The 16,989-nt window shown below is 43.9% G+C and overlaps 2 protein-coding genes across 3 annotated transcripts in view; one reads left to right on the forward strand and one right to left on the reverse strand.

Annotated features, from left to right (window-relative positions):
• LOC308329921 (phospholipid-transporting ATPase IA-like) overlaps nt 1-6,062 on the forward strand; it is a 41,955-nt gene extending 35,893 nt beyond the window's left edge. The window contains exons 33-35 of one of the 2 annotated variants that reach the window (XM_080784463.1): nt 136-228; nt 1,290-1,381; nt 3,203-6,062. In XM_080784463.1, coding sequence (XP_080640589.1) covers nt 136-228; nt 1,290-1,381; nt 3,203-3,288 — 271 coding nt within the window. In that variant the 3' untranslated portion in view covers nt 3,289-6,062. Of the gene's footprint in view, nt 1-135; nt 229-1,289; nt 1,382-3,202 lie in introns of those variants that run through there. The other variant, XR_013965425.1, reaches the window with a different exon arrangement.
• A 1,825-nt stretch (nt 6,063-7,887) lies between these two features.
• Nucleotides 7,888-8,979, reverse strand: LOC308329776 (mRNA cap guanine-N(7) methyltransferase-like; the record flags this gene model as incomplete). Its single annotated transcript, XM_080784274.1, has 1 exon — nt 7,888-8,979. One exon carries the CDS (start codon nt 8,977-8,979, stop codon nt 7,888-7,890), a length of 1,092 nt encoding a protein of 363 aa, XP_080640400.1.
• Between the last annotated feature and the right edge of the window lie 8,010 nt (nt 8,980-16,989).

Below are 16,989 nucleotides of genomic sequence, written 5' to 3' on the forward strand. Positions count from 1 at the left end.
CTACACATGTTCACAAACATTCACAGAAGATGGACGTCTTAACCACTTTAAATATAGGGAAATGATTGTAGATCTGCTATCTTCTCAAGGTGGCTGGATGGTTTTATTTTATTATATCTTTTTTGTCCCTTCCAGGGTGAGGAGGGCCGTGTGGAAGACCCTTCTGGATGAGGTACAGGAACTGGAGGCCAGCTCTCAGGACCCAGGAACTGTGGTGCTCAGCAAAAGGTGACTTTTCAGGCAGGAGTTATGCCAGCTATTCATTTCAATGGAAGTTGCTCAGTGGCGTTTGAAGGATCCGCGGCTCTACTTCCACATTTTCTCGATTTGGACACCAAACATTTGGTGTTCAAAATGCCGGAAGTGCTAACTCGCGCCTGAATCATTTCATGAACGAGCGCGCTGTGTTAAACCCCCAGCTGCGCGCTCTTTTTCTCGTGCTACATGCACGAGCAATACCGCCCGGCCTACAGTTCCAATACCGCCCGGCCTACAGTTCCAATACCGCCCGGCCTACAGTTACAATACCACCCGGCCTACAGTTACAATACCGCCCGGCCTACAGTTCAATACCGCCCGGCCTACAGTTACAATACCACCCGGCCTACAGTTACAATACCGCCCGGCCTACAGTTACAATACCGCCCGGCCTACAGTTCAATACCGCCCGGCCTACAGTTACAATACCACCCGGCCTACAGTTACAATACCACCCGGCCTACAGTTTTAATACCGCCCGGCCTACAGTTCCAATACCGTCCGGCCTACAGTTCCAATACCGCCCGGCCTACAGTTTTAATACCGCCCGGCCTACAGTTTTAATACCGCCCGGCCTACAGTTCCAAAACCGCCCGGCCTACAGTTTTAATACCGCACGGCCTACAGTTTTAATACCGCCCGGCCTACAGTTCAATACCGCCCGGCCTACAGTTACAATACCGCCCGACCTACAGTTACAATACCGCCCGGCCTACAGTTACAATACCACCCGGCCTACAGTTACAATACCGCCCGGCCTACAGTTCCAGCTTTGGCCAGTATTTCTCGTGCCGTCACATTTAGGACTTTGTCCTTTTGTTTTGTATGTACAGTATGTACTGTATTTATTGCTTTTGACATGGTGTCCAGTAAAGTAACCATAGAATGTCAAAAGTCCAAAATACAACATACAATTACAATACGCACAAATACAGACAATAACATAAATTATAGTAAATAAAAGATTAATCAATTTACATTTAGGACAGTTTAACTCTGTTTTGTCTGGTGTGTCCGTGTGGTGTTGACAGCCTGACAGAACGAGCACTGCGTCTGAAGAATGCTTTCAGAAGAACGTCCGACACGTCCTGTCACACGGAGAACATCCAACAAAATATGCTGCGTGAGTGGCACACACACACACACACACACACACACACACACACACACACACACACACACGCACACAGCCGTGATGGTCATTCATGGTTGTTTTCACCTATCGGAATCATCAAAGCACTTCATTCCCACTGCTGTGAATACTGTGTGACTGCCTTTACCCACAATGCCATTCTTTCCCCCGTCGCCTGACAGGCATGCAAGGGTCTCTGTCATTCCCAGTCTGAAGGTCAGTTTGTTTCACAGGAGATGGTGGCGTCGTTAGGTAGACGTAAGGCTGCAGCATACTCCAACCGACGTTCAAACCTTTGTTTCGGATTGACTAGGAAGTAAGAACAAAATTAAGAACGTTGGCAGTGCCTGTCAGAACTTTGTCGATCTTGTAACAATGTTCTGACAGAATACTTGCGTTGTCCCGGTGTTTTGGTGAAGGTACCTCCAGATTCCTTGCGTTGGCTGATCTGAGCGTGCAGTCGGGCTTGTAGGGTCAGCCAGACCCTGGCTTCAGTGGCTTGTCAGCCAGAAGACGTCTTACGTTGTCCTTTACTGCGCTATAAAACAAACACTAAAGTCCTTAGAGTTAGCTGGCAAATAATGAATTACACCATAACTGCCTTAAACAAATATAACGCCTATAACGCAATTTCAGAAAGCCATGCATTGGAGGGGTTAGCTCCACTTTATTGTGCCTCTGTACCTGCCATCTGGCACAAGCCAATTCCTCCCCAACCCTCCCAATGAAGACAACATGACATGTCTTCTGCAACGGACGCCAGTCAAAGGTACTGTAGCACTCGCCTCGTCTGTGTCATTGCGACAAACACAACCTGGAAGGCAGTTAATTAATGGAGAGAGATAGTGCACACTTTATACATTGTGTCTGTCGGCAGAAATGGCGAGATCTCCGAAACGACTTATATCAAAGCACATCGAGTGATGAAAATAAACAGTGGAGTGGAGATCCAGACAGAATGACGGGTATCAACTTAGCTGAGTCGACTCGTGAGGCGGTATAAAACACTGTTGTCCTTGAGGGAACCGAAATTCGTTCTTGTTCGGTTGGGGTATTGTTGCAGCCTTAACCCTTATCTTCCCTCATGTGTGTGAAGATTAGTTGCATAGTGACATAGGTAGACAGACCCCCTGTATGTGTGTGTGTGTGTGTGTGTGTGTGTGTCTGTCTAGGTTTAATGCCGTTGTGTGCTATGGGAGTCCATGGATTCAGCTGCTGTTGGTACTGTATTTGTCAAAGTAGTGGTTCTACAGTAGCTATTCTACCACCTTGTTAAACTGTAACTATGGCGTCCCTATTTATGGAATGTCATTATAGGTGACTATTTCCGTCATGCGACACTGGCGTGTGATGAAGTAAGTTCACTGATTCACAACTGTGGTTGCGTGGATCCAAACTAGTTTTTCTGTCCTATACCAACTTGTTATTTTAACCGGTTCTTAACTCTGGTCCTGCTGATCCAGACTACCACGTTTCTGTCCTGCCACCTTATCCCATTTAGACCTGGAACACCTATACGTTGTTATACCTTTTAGGATTAGGCGTTTTTAGAACTCTAAATATTTTCCTAATCGTGTGGAATCGTGTTCCCTCTGGACTACTAGATTTCTCTTCTACCGCCTTGTTAGTAAGTTGTGCCAATCTATGCAGGTTTCTTGATGAAATTGATTTCTTCTTCTTTTTTTTAAAAAGATAATTCAGTGACCATCTAGTTTCTAGTGTCATTGGCTGGTTCCATTGTAATGGAAGTCCCACTCTTTACACGTGGGTTGTAGAATGATTTGTAACGCGCAGTCTTGTTTTGTCGCGCAGACGGATACGCCTTCTCTCAGGATGAAAATGGAGCCGTTTCGCAGTCGGATGTGATCCGCTCCTACGACACGACCAAACCCACGTGAAGATCCATCCACGGTCCCTCACCACGCCACCAAAGTCACGTGAAGACCCATGGTCCCTCGCCACGCTCACCGAAACCATGTGACGATCCATGGTCCCTCATCACCACGCCACCAAACCCATGTGAAGACCCATGATTCCTGGGTTTCATGTCCCCCTTTAAGTGGTGAATTAGCCGTTCTTTTTGACAGAGTAGCCCGACTAATAGTTTTACATGAAAGAGACAACATTCTGCACTGTGTTCTAAATTCTCTCTCACTCGTTCCATGACCCCTTCCTGGGGTCAGCCCTGTGTTCCCTCAGTTTAGGGTTAGGTTTAGGGCAGTGGTTCTCAAAGTGGGGTCCGGGGACCCCCAGGGGTCATTGAGGAGTTATGGGTCTGTAACTGAGGGAGTGTGTGCACATGGAACCAAAGTGAACCCTCACCCTTTTGGTTACATTTGTTTCACTCAGTTAGGATTTCATGGCATAGATTGGGGTCCCAGAGATAGACAATTGTATCGAATTGGGATACTTGGCCTCATGCATATCACACTGAGGGTCCTTGAAATGAAAAACGTTTGAGAATCACTGAAGAGTTATTAGGTTGAGTTGGGCCCAAGGTTATGATAGGGGTTCAGGTTGAGTTAAGGGAACATAGGTACGCTCTCCCACCCTGCTTCCCATGGGTTTAAGTGCATTCATTTCGAGCTGAGAGAAAGAAGGAGAAAAAAAAGGCCACTGTGTTTTCTGCCCACCACTGCTACGCAGGTTGCGCGTAACGCAGCAAGAAGGGACAAAGTACATTTACAACAGGTGTTTTGTCTTTGCACTAATTTTTTACTATTGAACATTAGTAGAACTGTATTTTAATGTCTGAGGAAGTGTTTAAAGGACCACATAATGACCATCTGGCATGTTTATCCTCTTCTTGACCATTGGCTCTTTTCGACTGCAAGAACTAAGAGCCGTGCCAGGCTGTGTTCCAGGTTTATTTCCTTCTCGGTTACAGTTGAGGTTCCCACAACCTAAATTGGGCCCCGTTCAGGACGAAACCCTGAGTTTTGGGAAGCCATAAGACAGAAGTGAGAACTTGTAGAGCTTGTGAGCTTGTAAATCGGCTATTTTCAGCTTTTTTTTTATGACTCTGTAAAAACAAATCAGAACTTCACAACAGCTTTAAGTTTCATATTATGGAAGGTTCTGGGGGTTTGTACCCGTCGTAGTCGAAAAGAGCCACACGACTCACGGTATATACTTGACATTACTGCCGACCATTTTTACAAAGCACACCGTAGTTTGTTTGATTTTCGAGGATGGTATGAAAATCAACTGGTAGAGATTTACTTTACCGTTGCATTGAATGCATTTTAACCACATGAATCCCACCGTCCCCATTCTGGTATGAGCATTTGGGCGAAAATAGCGGTCCTATTAGATCTCACAATGTGTTGCATTGTGAGCTGCTATTTTCGGTGAAGATATTTGTTGTAGAGGGAAATACAAGTGGACCTAATATAGAGCCCTGGAGGACTACAGTCAACTAAGTATTACCGTTGCTGTCGGGCAGAAAGCTCTTATCCACATATTCTAACTTTTGTTTCTTTTTTTTGTAAATTAACGTCCTACTTGATCATAAAACTGTCCAATGAACCGTCCAATTCGTAAATTAACGCCCTGCTTGATCATAAAACCGTCCAATGATGTTGACTTACAAATATCAGTCCAAGTGCATCATTTATTTGGACCCCTCCCAGAAACAGCCTTTCTGTCCTGACCCCTTATATCCATAATTATTACTATGGATTAGATGGTTATTCGTCTCAACTGCTCATATTCAGGTTAAAGCTCAGTCAGAACTAGAGAGGAAAATGTAATGTAAAGGTGTAGGTTTGCATACCTGAAGTCTGAGAATACAGCCTGTAACGGGACATTTTGTACAATATTTGGCCAAAGCTCTGAATATATAGACAATGACGTATTGACGGTGGCATGGTTCTTTGGAAGGTCGACTACGGTATGAGACTGTTTCTCAGCCGACCTTACCATGACCACACGTATGGCATGACCAGTGGTGGACTCATACCCGGTACATGATTCAAAGCATAGATAATTGAAAATTATTCTGTCAAATTGTAGTACTGTAGTACTGAAGTCATTCTATTCAAAAGTACAATAAGTACACATTCTTTTTAATATCAATGCAATACATATTTAGACATTTTCCAAAATAATTGAGATTTGTTTTCACAATAATAAATAGAGAATATTTAAGAGTGAGACTACAAGCTTAACAACACACTCAAGTAAAGTACAGATGCTCAAACCATTTAAATGCACTCCTACTGTGTCCACCACCACTGCACATGCAGTACAGTATCAAACATATCACACTTCCTGCCACTATATGCTTCCTACTTGAAATTGAGACCCTGTGATGCTGCTTATTAATTAAGAATGTGTTTTGAACATTAACAGTTGAAATGGGTAGTAGTCTAGTATTTTACGAATGTCTTGACTCTACGCAGCAGTTGTCATTGCAGTACTAACGACTTTAACAAAGCTCACATTACAGGATAAATGGCATTTTAATACTAAAATCCCTTTGCATTCCATCGTCCAACTGACTATAACTCTGTCAGTGGCGTCCTGGGTTCTGTTTTTAATGATGACGAAGTTTTACAAATGTACATTTCTAATGCTGCATTATTAATTGTTGCATGGTTTGCCGTCCAATTGTGTCTTTCACGGCCATGCATATTTCACTGTCAATAAAGTACCAGGAAGGTTTCTTTCATTTATGTGTTCAAACCAGTGATAACATTGTACAACTATAATTATAGTAATTATCATAATTCATTGCCCCGCAAAGCAATTTCATAATTGGTGTAATGAGGGCTGTCTCTTGTATAGGCCAAACATTTGTGGCCAAAACTGAATACCGAATAGCCAAATTTGATTAAAATGATGTTTTTTGTTATTGTTTTCATGGCCGTACCTTGTAGAGCTACATGATAATAATGGCAAAAGACATGATTACATTTTGATCACGTCATCACAACAAAACCGTAGGTTAACGAAGGTAACCCTGGTTCTTTGACTATTCAGTTTTGGCTCTAAAATCAACTGAACCGATTACCGAATGTTAGGCTGAATAGTCTCGGTGGCTGAATATTGGGTGTATGTGTCACAGCCTCAGGTAGTCTAATATTCGGTGTATGTCTGTCCATGTGTCACAGCCTCAGGTAGTCTTGTAGGAAGGTGAATATTGGGTGTATGTCCATGTGTCACAGCCTCAGGTAGTCTTAGTAGGAAGGTGACGGTGGGGTAGCACATTCATTAACTGAAAAAAGAAACGCGTATCCTGCCCATTAAAGTAGTTCTGTTTAATTTGTTTTTGCATATAGCATTTTAATGCATTTACTTTTTTTGGCAACGCAGGAATCACAGGGTTGCAAATGCATTTTCTAAAACAATATTCCTATTCAAGGCAATACAAATTAATGTATCGTTTATTTTTAGATTATGCTTAATAACAAGTGTGGGTTCACCTAAGAAATTCCCCCATAAAATGGTTTGCTGATATAAAAAGGTTTGAGAATATCTGCAAAATTCTGCACTAGTCTAATTAAATCACAATGAACACAGATCTTGATCTGACAATGTTGGTGGTCGGCCTACCTCTTTACACACACACTGTCCCCCTCTGGTATTATAGCCTATTCTAGATTTGTTTTTATTGAGATTTCAAGTAAATTACATATAACAGAACCATTCTCAAGAAATGAAAATTGGAATCATTAATATAATGAAATAGATAATACAAAACTAAACTAAAAACGCTGTGCATAGGACTTTTATTGTGGGTGTCAGATACCCGGATTCATTTATGGTGACCTCCTCCAACTCCTCCGGTGACATTCAACTAGGCCAGATCACAGCTGCCCATATGGGGATGATCTTTACATCAATTCCAGGACGTCTTCACCAGTTGAAATAATAGCTTATTCTGAGCCCGATCTGACTATGATATGAAGTTGATCATCTGGCCTCAATCGGACTCTCTCTGATTCATCATCGCAGAATGTTATGTTGGTTGAAATCAGGTGATGTTCTGGGCCAGATCTGACTAGTCTCTTGGTATGACTTGATCTGGCCCCAATTAAGTCACTAAATACTAATTTGTCCAGGTCCTGACTGTGCTTGCTGTGGGACGTGATTTACGTCAATGTCATTCGTGTCTGGCAAGCAGGTTTCTTCATGCAGGTTTCTTCATGCTGCATGGCTGGCTGCAGATGTACTGGAGGCTCTGATCTGTCCTATACCTCTCTGGATTTGGGTTTGGGTTGATTGGCTGAGATTGTTCTTTGTACTGGTGCATCCTTGATTCCTTGTAGGTTGGCAGCTGGTTGGCTGGCTTCAAGTCCTCTGGCTGGGCCCGGATGTTATCTGACATGACGTCCACCTCCTCCATGTCCTAAAACCTGTGTAGGTAGTGAGACTCTTTAGGCAAATCAATGGTACAGTACAGTACAGTACAGTACAGTACAGTACAGTACAGTACAGTACAGTACAGTACAGTACAGTACAGTGATAGAAAGTCTTGTCTGATTCTGATCAATCTATTTATTTTCTTCTCTCTGTGTCAAGTCAGGAGAATGAGAATCCTTCTGAAAGGCAAAAACCATGTATAAACGTATTGCCTCCCACTCTGATTGGCTCAGCATCCCGAGAGGCAGTCTGACTCCAGCAGTGTGTGAAGCGTGTCGCTCGGTGTGGTGGTGGTCGCATTCCCCTGGTGCTCCGTCAGTCGCTGGACACCTGCTCCGGTCACTCGGGTGAGACTCCAGGCCCATCATTCTCACCAGCAGGTCTCGGTATTGTCGCTCCGCGATCTTCTCCTCGAAGAACTCGGAGAAGGTCTTTTTGTAGCGCAGACTCATCCCGTACTTCTTGGCCATCTCCACCAGTTGTGGAAAGTGGACGAGGAACTCGGGGACGTCGACCACGCCCTCCAGCTTGAAGTGATACTGACACCCAAACGGGGGATACACCCCCTTGCGGTTGAAACGAACGCTGTACAGCTCGTTGCCGAACTCCAGACCATCGGACGACTCCAGGCGCTTCACGAGCTCGGAGGCGTCTGGAGTGGTTCCCATGAAGAACCCTCCGGGTCGGAGGGACTCGCAGGCGTTCCGCAGCATCGCGTCGGCCTGGCGGTACGACTCGAAGGAATAGTGGCACACAAACTGACAGCTGCACACGTCGTACAGCCTGCCGCGCAGGTTCTCACGGTCCGACAGAACGTCCTTGGTGCAGTCGGCGGGGATGAACTGTGCCTTGAAGATCTTGCCGTTCCTCCTCTTCATCTCGTTGTAGCGACTCTCGCATTGTTGCACCGAGACCTCTGCGATGTCCGCGCACACCAGGTGTCCGATGTGTCCCTTCTGCCATTTGAGCAGATCGCCGCCTTTCCCACAGCCCAGGTCCAGCACGGAGATGCTCCTCTGGGTCTGGCCGGTGGTGGCCTCTCTCACCTTGCCCAGGGTGTCACTGATTAGGACGCTCTTGATCCAGTTGTTGAAGTTTCTCATGTGAACGATCCTGCTTCTGCGACGAACGGCCAGTCCATCCTCCCGTATGCTGTTGTAATGACTGGCCACCTTCAGACTGTGGCCTGTGGTTGCCGGCTCTGACTCCACGCTGCTGTTCATGACACGGGGTGGATTATGGGTGTACAGTGTTTGTTGTTGTTGTTGTTGTTGTTGTTTTAGATTGGGGAGTTAGTCAATCTATCCCTCTTGTCTGTCAGTTACTTGTCTCTGTGTACCTTTGTGCATGCATCTCTGGCTCAGTTTAAATTGTGTCCTGTTTGCTTCCGTCACTGCCTTTTGTATGAGGCCGTGCCAACTCTAATATATACAATTGAGTATTTGCGTCACTTTGTGATTGATTGACTGAGCTTTGCATGTTGTTTGTGCCAGCCTATAACTTAGGTAGTGGATCTGTGGAGATAATGGGAAGAAAGAGGGGCTGGGACAGAGAAGGAGGGGGTAGAGGTAGGCCTACTGTAAGGATAGATACTGATAGAGGGGAGTGAGAGAGAGAGAGAGAGAGAGAGAGAGAGAGGGGAGGGGGGGGGAAGAGAGGGAGAGAAGATAGAGGTGTGAGGGCCACGATAGCAGCCCAGACCTCTAGTTTGTCAACAAATGAACACGGTATAAATGTCGTAGGACCGTGGCGTAACGTCAACAGCTTACGTCGTCACCCATGACGTCACCGCTACCTACGCGAGGTCACGTTGAGGCTTATTTGTGACTTGTTGTGACCATGCTTGTGTGGACACGCCCACCAACATAGCCAACGTGCTGAAGCAAGTTAAGCAACTCGAGCAAGCAGCTGACATCACATCAGCGTCTCATAACCAGGTTACGCTGGTCCAGGTATGTATGGTTATACTTATAATGTAATGTCATCTCTAGGAACGTTTTACATGATGGAAAACATTAGCTATAGTGGGGCTAATTTCGCATTTCGGCTTAGCAATAGCAACAATTGCTAAGACTGTACGTGTCACACAGTCTTAGCAATTGTTGCTATTGCACAGTCTGTGTGTGTTTGTTTGTTTGATTGATTGAATTGATTGAAATATTTATTAACAGTTTGCAGAAGTACAGTACACTGTACATTTCAAGCACAAACTTAATACAAAGACTTAACTGTGAGTGGACGACCCAATTAAGCATTACACTTTGTGTGTGTGTGTGTGTGTGTGTGTGTGTGTGTGCGCGCGCACAAAAAATAACTTTTGTGTATGTTTGTTCGTTAAGTCTGTAGAGTAGACTTAATTGTACAAAAACCGTTTGAATTGAATCTGTAGCTTGTTTATATATAGACCTATTCAATTCATATGACAGAGACACTTGACACTATATTCTCAAAGTTTTTCTAAAGGATCCCCAAATTGATATGTATTTGTGTTGTTATGAATGTAGAAAAATACATACATTCTTGATGTTTTGAAAATGGCATGCAGCTCACAACGTGTAAATTTGTATTTGTATGTATTTGGAATAGGCCTAATAAGCAAACAAATAAATCCAAATAAACGCAAATCCTTTCTGATACTGCAGATGGATACAAAATTAGTATTGGTTCAATGAAAAGAGCATTAAACTTTAAACAATGAGTGAACAAATAAGTAAATACAAGTAAAATAAACACAAATTTAACTATTAACTTACAGACTAAGCCCATAGCTATTAAACAATGTTAAAAATGAGCTGATCTATTCATACAAGCAGTAGGTATTATACACAAATATATATTATATTTATTACAACAATAATGTGTATAACTTTGGGGAATACCAGTAAGACGCGCAAACGCGGGAAGCGAACGCAGCTCGTACATATTGGGTTTTGGACGTATAGCTGCTTTGGGGACTCCTTATATGGTTATGGTGAGTCATGGTGACGTAACAGCGGGACAGACACTTGCATCAATCACAAACAAATCACTCAGCTCCATATATGGGCACAAAAGCGGGACAGACACACAGACAGACAGACACACAGACATGATCTGCTAGGTCTCATAGTAAGTGCTCACTGCTTTCGCAAAAATAGAAAAAGGTGTTGTTTTGAGTAATATAGTCTCGCTGTTGCTTAGGTAGGCTACTGTAGTAGGAACCTTTGTAACAGGTACTGCGTGCCACAGGTGCGTTAATGGTTTGCTCCTCTGTTCGCAATTTGGGATGAAAAGGCTATGTAGATACAGCCAGTAATGTATGTTCTCGCACGCTGCACGCACACACACACACGCACACACGCACGCACGCACGCACGCGCACATACACACCTCTGCTCTCTTCCTAACCCCTGAGTTTAACCACAGCCATTGGTTGTCCACTGTAAAATAAAGCATTGTCCCAGCCAGCCTGCAGGTGCTTCTCTATATATGTCATGAACTGGCTCACATCATGACAAAAAGGGAGACGACACACAGGATTAAACTTAACATTATTTTATTTATAACTAAATAAGGCTTAAAAAGGTGCAACATGTATGAGGTGTGAATGGTCAGTGACATCAGTAGTGTAAAGTGTGTATGGCTGTGTGAACATGGACTGTATGTGTAAGTGCAGAAAGCAACCAAACTGAAACTATACTTCAAACAAGCATAACCAAACAAGTGTGACCTGTGCAAGGGAGAGAGAGAGAATGGCCTCAGCCAGCCTGCTGTTATACCCAAAGGGATAATTGGGACCAGGTGTGTCAATCCCCAAGACACACCTCAGCAGGCTGGCACTCTCCTCCTACACAGGGACAGAGAAGAACAATTAGGAACCAACCAAACCAACCCCACAGGATGGGTCATCACAATATACATAACGTCTCCTCAATAGGAACAGTGAGTTATAGCTTTATGACCTTCCATATCTGCCTTGTTTCCCAGACGCAACCTGCTGATTCTGAAGCCACCTGTCGGAAACAACGATAAGAACAATAAGATGACTGCTGCTCAGGTAAGGAGGATGTGCTGCTAATAAACCGCCACACGCATATGTGTTTGTACCCTTTGACATGTTTTATATTCTTATTATTGTGTTTTATGATTTTGCATGTCCTCAAAGATAGAGTTCTGTGTCTGAGAATATTGCTCTATGCTGCTCATGTGTGGGCCTACTATGCTATATCTCTAATTGTCCACTGGAGTGCAGTGTTGTTAACGACATAAAATAATTATGATAATAATACTTATATGTCCCCATTTTAATGGTGTCCAAAGATGACTGAACTGTTACCACACCATTAACATGTTTATTTTATCAAATATTAAAAACAATGATAGCAATTCTATACCTTGGCTTAAGCAAATATGTCTCCTCGCCGGCCATACTGTTAGATGGTGTGGATGACTTCACAGCTGAAGTCATACACAACAACACTGGCAGTTTGTTTGCGGAGGCAGGGCTGCAGCTTTAAGCCATTTTGTGCGGGAACCCCATTTGGTGTTATTATGTTGTGATTTAGCTATTGAAAAATAGCAGATCTACAAGCTCATAGCGTGCCACCGAGTGGCGCGCTGCGAGCTTGTAGGTCTGCTATTTTTGAAAAATCGTGAAAATGTGGCACAAATCTTTGAATATATACTCTTTCAGAGCGTACGTTTTTAACGCAAATCTTTCCTTCTGGGAGGTGGTCCCTGAAACAACACATTTTCAGATGGGCGGGGGGGGGTCAGTGGCCAATTTCATATCTTTTTCAGGGTTCTTGACATGAAATATTTTTCAGAAAAGAATACGTTTAAAAAAAGACTTTTCCTTTTTAAATTCGACGTCAGGTCAAAATGGGTTAAGCACTTCTACAAACAAAGGTATGGCTGGCCTATATTTCTGTATACCGATTCCACAACACGGCGCTGAGATCAACAGATCAAAAGGCAGCTTTTATCCCATTTTGATCGGGAACCCGTTTTGGTGTTATTGCTATCTGCTATTGAAAAATAGCAGATCTACAAGCTCATAGCGCGCCACCGAGTGGCGCGCTACGAGCTTGTAGGTCTGCTATTTTTGAAAAATCGAAGACACTTTTAGAATCTGATCTCGGGTCAGAATGGGTTAATAATGAAACTGTCAGGATGTAATAGACATTTTTAGACTCTGATCTCAGGTCATAATGGGTTATAAAGGCTCTACATTTCAGGGTGTGATGTGCCGTAAGTCAGAGGATCTCTGCGCAAACAAGCTCTTTATGGCGGAGAGTGTGTCAAACAAACATACGCGCCGTCGGTACAACTGGTCACTCAGTGTACATACTCTTGAGTGATCATTTGAAATATTCAAGCGCTTTAGTTAGTGCTGTGGATTACATGCTACTGAGGTATGCCGAAGCAATTCAAGTCTGAGGGTCTACTGATGGAACCTTTTGATTCCATTATTACCGGTAACCGATTATGTGCATGTGTAGCAGAGTGTGGCTCTGCCTGATGGCCTCAAAAGTCTAATATCTCCCCCGGTCCATATAGGGATATCCCTTTGGTCTAGTGGTTAAGATGTTGGACTTTCACGTGGGAGACCCGAGTTCGAATCCCGGGCGTTACACGTGGTAGAGTATAAGTGGTATAGCCTACATCTGCAGTGGTTGGAAGAGCATGGCCTCTATACTCTAAATGTCCATTGAGACATTTTCGACCCTGGTGTTGGTTACGACAAGGGTTCACAAACTGTTCAGGCCGTGACCCCCGGCCCCCCCCCTCATGAATCTCATGCATTCCCTCTTGGATGAGTGGTAGATCTTTGGTTTGAATCTGGGGTACCGAGGGGACATAAGAGTTTACGGATTGCAGCTTTAACATTTGTAGAAATAGAAAACGCACTGTTTGTACAGTAGTATACCATCTGTTACACGAGGACCTTTCAGCACCTTTCAGCACCTTTGGCTTCAGCTTGAGGTGTGTGTGTGTCTGTGTGTGAGACTTGATGAGTCCCATGCAACTCCCCAGCTGCACCGGCAGTCTGTCAAGCGGCCTCGGTGTTAATCTCCTTTGATTTCTCTTTCAGTAATTTTTGCCTTTATCGTTTTTCTTGAACGTTGAAAGTTGACGAGTGATCGTTTCGGGTGTCTGGCCACAGCCGGGCCCGCAATCTCTCAACATGCCTTATCTCAGAGAGGCAGATAAAGTGTCGTTCCAGTTAATGGTTTCAGTGATTGCACAGACACAGCGGATGGTCGTCATGTAGGCCTACTGTAAAAGTGCCATAGAGTCGTATCATGGAAAAGAAAAGCAGGGGAATGAAAACATCAAAGTATGGTAGAGCTATACAGTAGATTTGATTCACAGTTCTATACATAATAGTCATAATAGTCCTTGTATCTTGATTAAATTATTGAGGAGGCCTAGGATTTCACTAAACACATGTAATTAGTACAGCTCGCCTCTGTCTGTTCACCATGTTCGGTTTAACTGTCACCATCACCGGTCCTAGACGGTGTACTTCTAACCGTTTAGAAATGTTGGGATATCCTGTTTGTATTGTCTTGACATTCTGTTCTGGGGCACCTTCATCATTTTTGTGAATTTATGACAGCTTTTTAGTCTCGACAGCGTTTCACAGAGAGGTTTCCTTCTGATGTTGAATTTAATTAATGTAGGCCTTTGTGCATTTCACTTTGTATGAAAATGTTACAAATCTTTTCAATGGTCATTGCACACAATGGTCAGGTGATCACTTGACCTGTGCATTGCATTGCATTGTTATACTTTAGCTATTGAAAAATAGCAGATCTACAAGCTCATAGTGCGGCACTCTATGAGCTTGTAGATCTTTGAATATATATTCTTTCAGAGCTAACGCTTTTGAGCCAAATCTTTGCTTCTGGGGGGGTCCCCTGGAACAACATATTTTCAGATGAGGGTCGGCAGCCATTTTTGGGCTCTTTGACATTAAATAGTTTGAGAACCACTGATATAGAAACATAGGTTTTTCAGAAAACTGTTTAGATTTAGAAGACATTTGTAGAATTGTGTTCTCAGGTCTAAATGGGTTAAGATGGCGTCCGGTGTTGTGCCTAACTAGTCCAAAGCGGAGCACTGTGCTTGAAAAGCATGGGGGTACCAAGAATAAATATGCAAAAAGCGAGCTACAGTGTGGCAAACCTTTATTTTGTTTCTAAGCCCATGCAATGCTCACGTGCAACTTTGTATGCCACCACCCTGTAATGACGCGACATGGAGTAGAACTCGGTGATCATGAGTGGATATTTTCCAGGATGCAGTACTCTTGCAACCAATCGCAGTACGCTGAATCGCGGTGATGCTGCTGACCCAATCGCATCAGCGCAGATGACATTTCACAGCACATCCAACACTGCCCAGCCAAATTTGCAGTCAAATGAGCAACAACATCTGCTACGATACGTTAGCGCGGTCGCGTTTCGCTAAAGGCGATGCAACAAAAAAGGGCGACCGCAGATGTAAATGCCCTCTTTTCTTTGCGCCGGATCTAAAATGGGTCCCATCGCAATAATGACTATTGTGAGGAGTAATATAGGAAAATAACCATTCACGGAATCGGTATCTATTTCCATATGACTTGACAATGTTAATGGCCTGTAATCTCGTACAGATGGTACGAACAAGGAATGGCGGTTAGGAAAGTGTTCCGTTGAGGGAGACCATGAAAACACATTGGTACTATAATGAATATTGTGGTCTGCTGTCCTTGACAAAATGGAGCGACGAAGCAACTGCCATCAACTGTCGTTTTTGGTGCCATTGAGAGGCCTATCGCTGTCTAAGCAACGCCGTCCATTACGTTCAGCTTCGTGCAAGACAGTACGTGATCTCTGTGTTTTCCGAAGCATAATGCTCCACGCAATTTGTCATCGTCTTTTGCACGATGCCCCATTCACCAAATTGTTGAAAAAGCTATGCGTTCCATGACGCGTGAACATAAACATAAACATTAGCTTTTTAAAGAACTGCCCCCTGTGTAGTGCAAGAAGAACCACCCGAATTTCCATCCCACACTGAAGACCCCCCCCCCCCTGGATGCAGGCTTGATGGACATCTTCGGGCCGCACTGCGTGAAAAGCCAAAACAAAGGGCTTTATTTGCAGTGCTGAGCTCCCGGGTCTTCCCATAGTGCCAGAGTGGGCCTGCTCGTCAGCCATGTGTGACCGGGGCACTTACTGGCTCTCACTAATGACCCCTAATTGGGAAAGTGGGCTCCGTTTCAGGGTCACTGACAGACAGACTGGCATGCGTGGAATGTTTGAGCCGGGTGGCACCCCACCCACCCGCCCATTGTCTGCACCGCCATATCAATTAGCTGCTCGGGGGAGAGAGAGCAAATGGACACCTTCGCCGCGCCGGGTCTCTGTGCCTCTCTGAAAGTCACGCGGAAACGGATCCCCGACCCCCGACGTTTCAAACTTGTTCTCGACTGCCGTTTTCTTACGCGACCGCATGTTCAAAGTGAGATATCCCAGCAGACATTTCACCACATAAACCCTAGTGCATCGTCCCTATTCTGGGGCACACATTCGTCACAAGTAGCAGCATTGTATTTGTGTGTGAGCTTTTATAGATCGGCTATTTTCTTTGGTGTACACGAGGGGAAAAGGAGGGGGACAGTATAGGCCACGGAGAGACAACGGACAACAAAGTATATAGTGTATAGCAGGGTGCCCACACCTTTTTGACTTGAGAGCTACTTTCAAAATGATCTATACCCACCGAAACAATTATTATACCCCTGCTGAAAATAGTTTAAATATGTACTGTACCTGAGGGGGCTTTGGGATAGCGGCGCTGCATGGCGTTACATACAGTATAAGACAAATGCACTTGGAGTGGGATATAGAGGGGGAATAATGGACTGGGTAGGGTTTTTTAGTTTTTCCTTTTGTATTTAATTTGTAATGCTACTTACGTTTGTGCACAGCAACACTCTTGAAAACAAAAGATTGCATTGTGGGTTTGAGCTGACGGGCCCTTTTGATGTCAATCAATCAAGTCACCTTAATTCAAGTGGCAATTTTTATATATATATATATATATATATTTATTTTTTTAATATTGAAGTTAAATATTGTTTCAAGCAATATTTAACTTCAATATTAAAAAAAAATATATATATATATATATATATAACTTTAGGGTCATGTCATAAGGTCTACCTGCACAGCCTTTGTGATCTACTGGTAGATCGCGATTGA

This window comes from Protomyctophum bolini (assembly GCF_963924005.1).
Source record: "Protomyctophum bolini genome assembly, chromosome: 15".
Lineage (NCBI taxonomy): Eukaryota > Metazoa > Chordata > Actinopteri > Myctophiformes > Myctophidae > Protomyctophum > Protomyctophum bolini.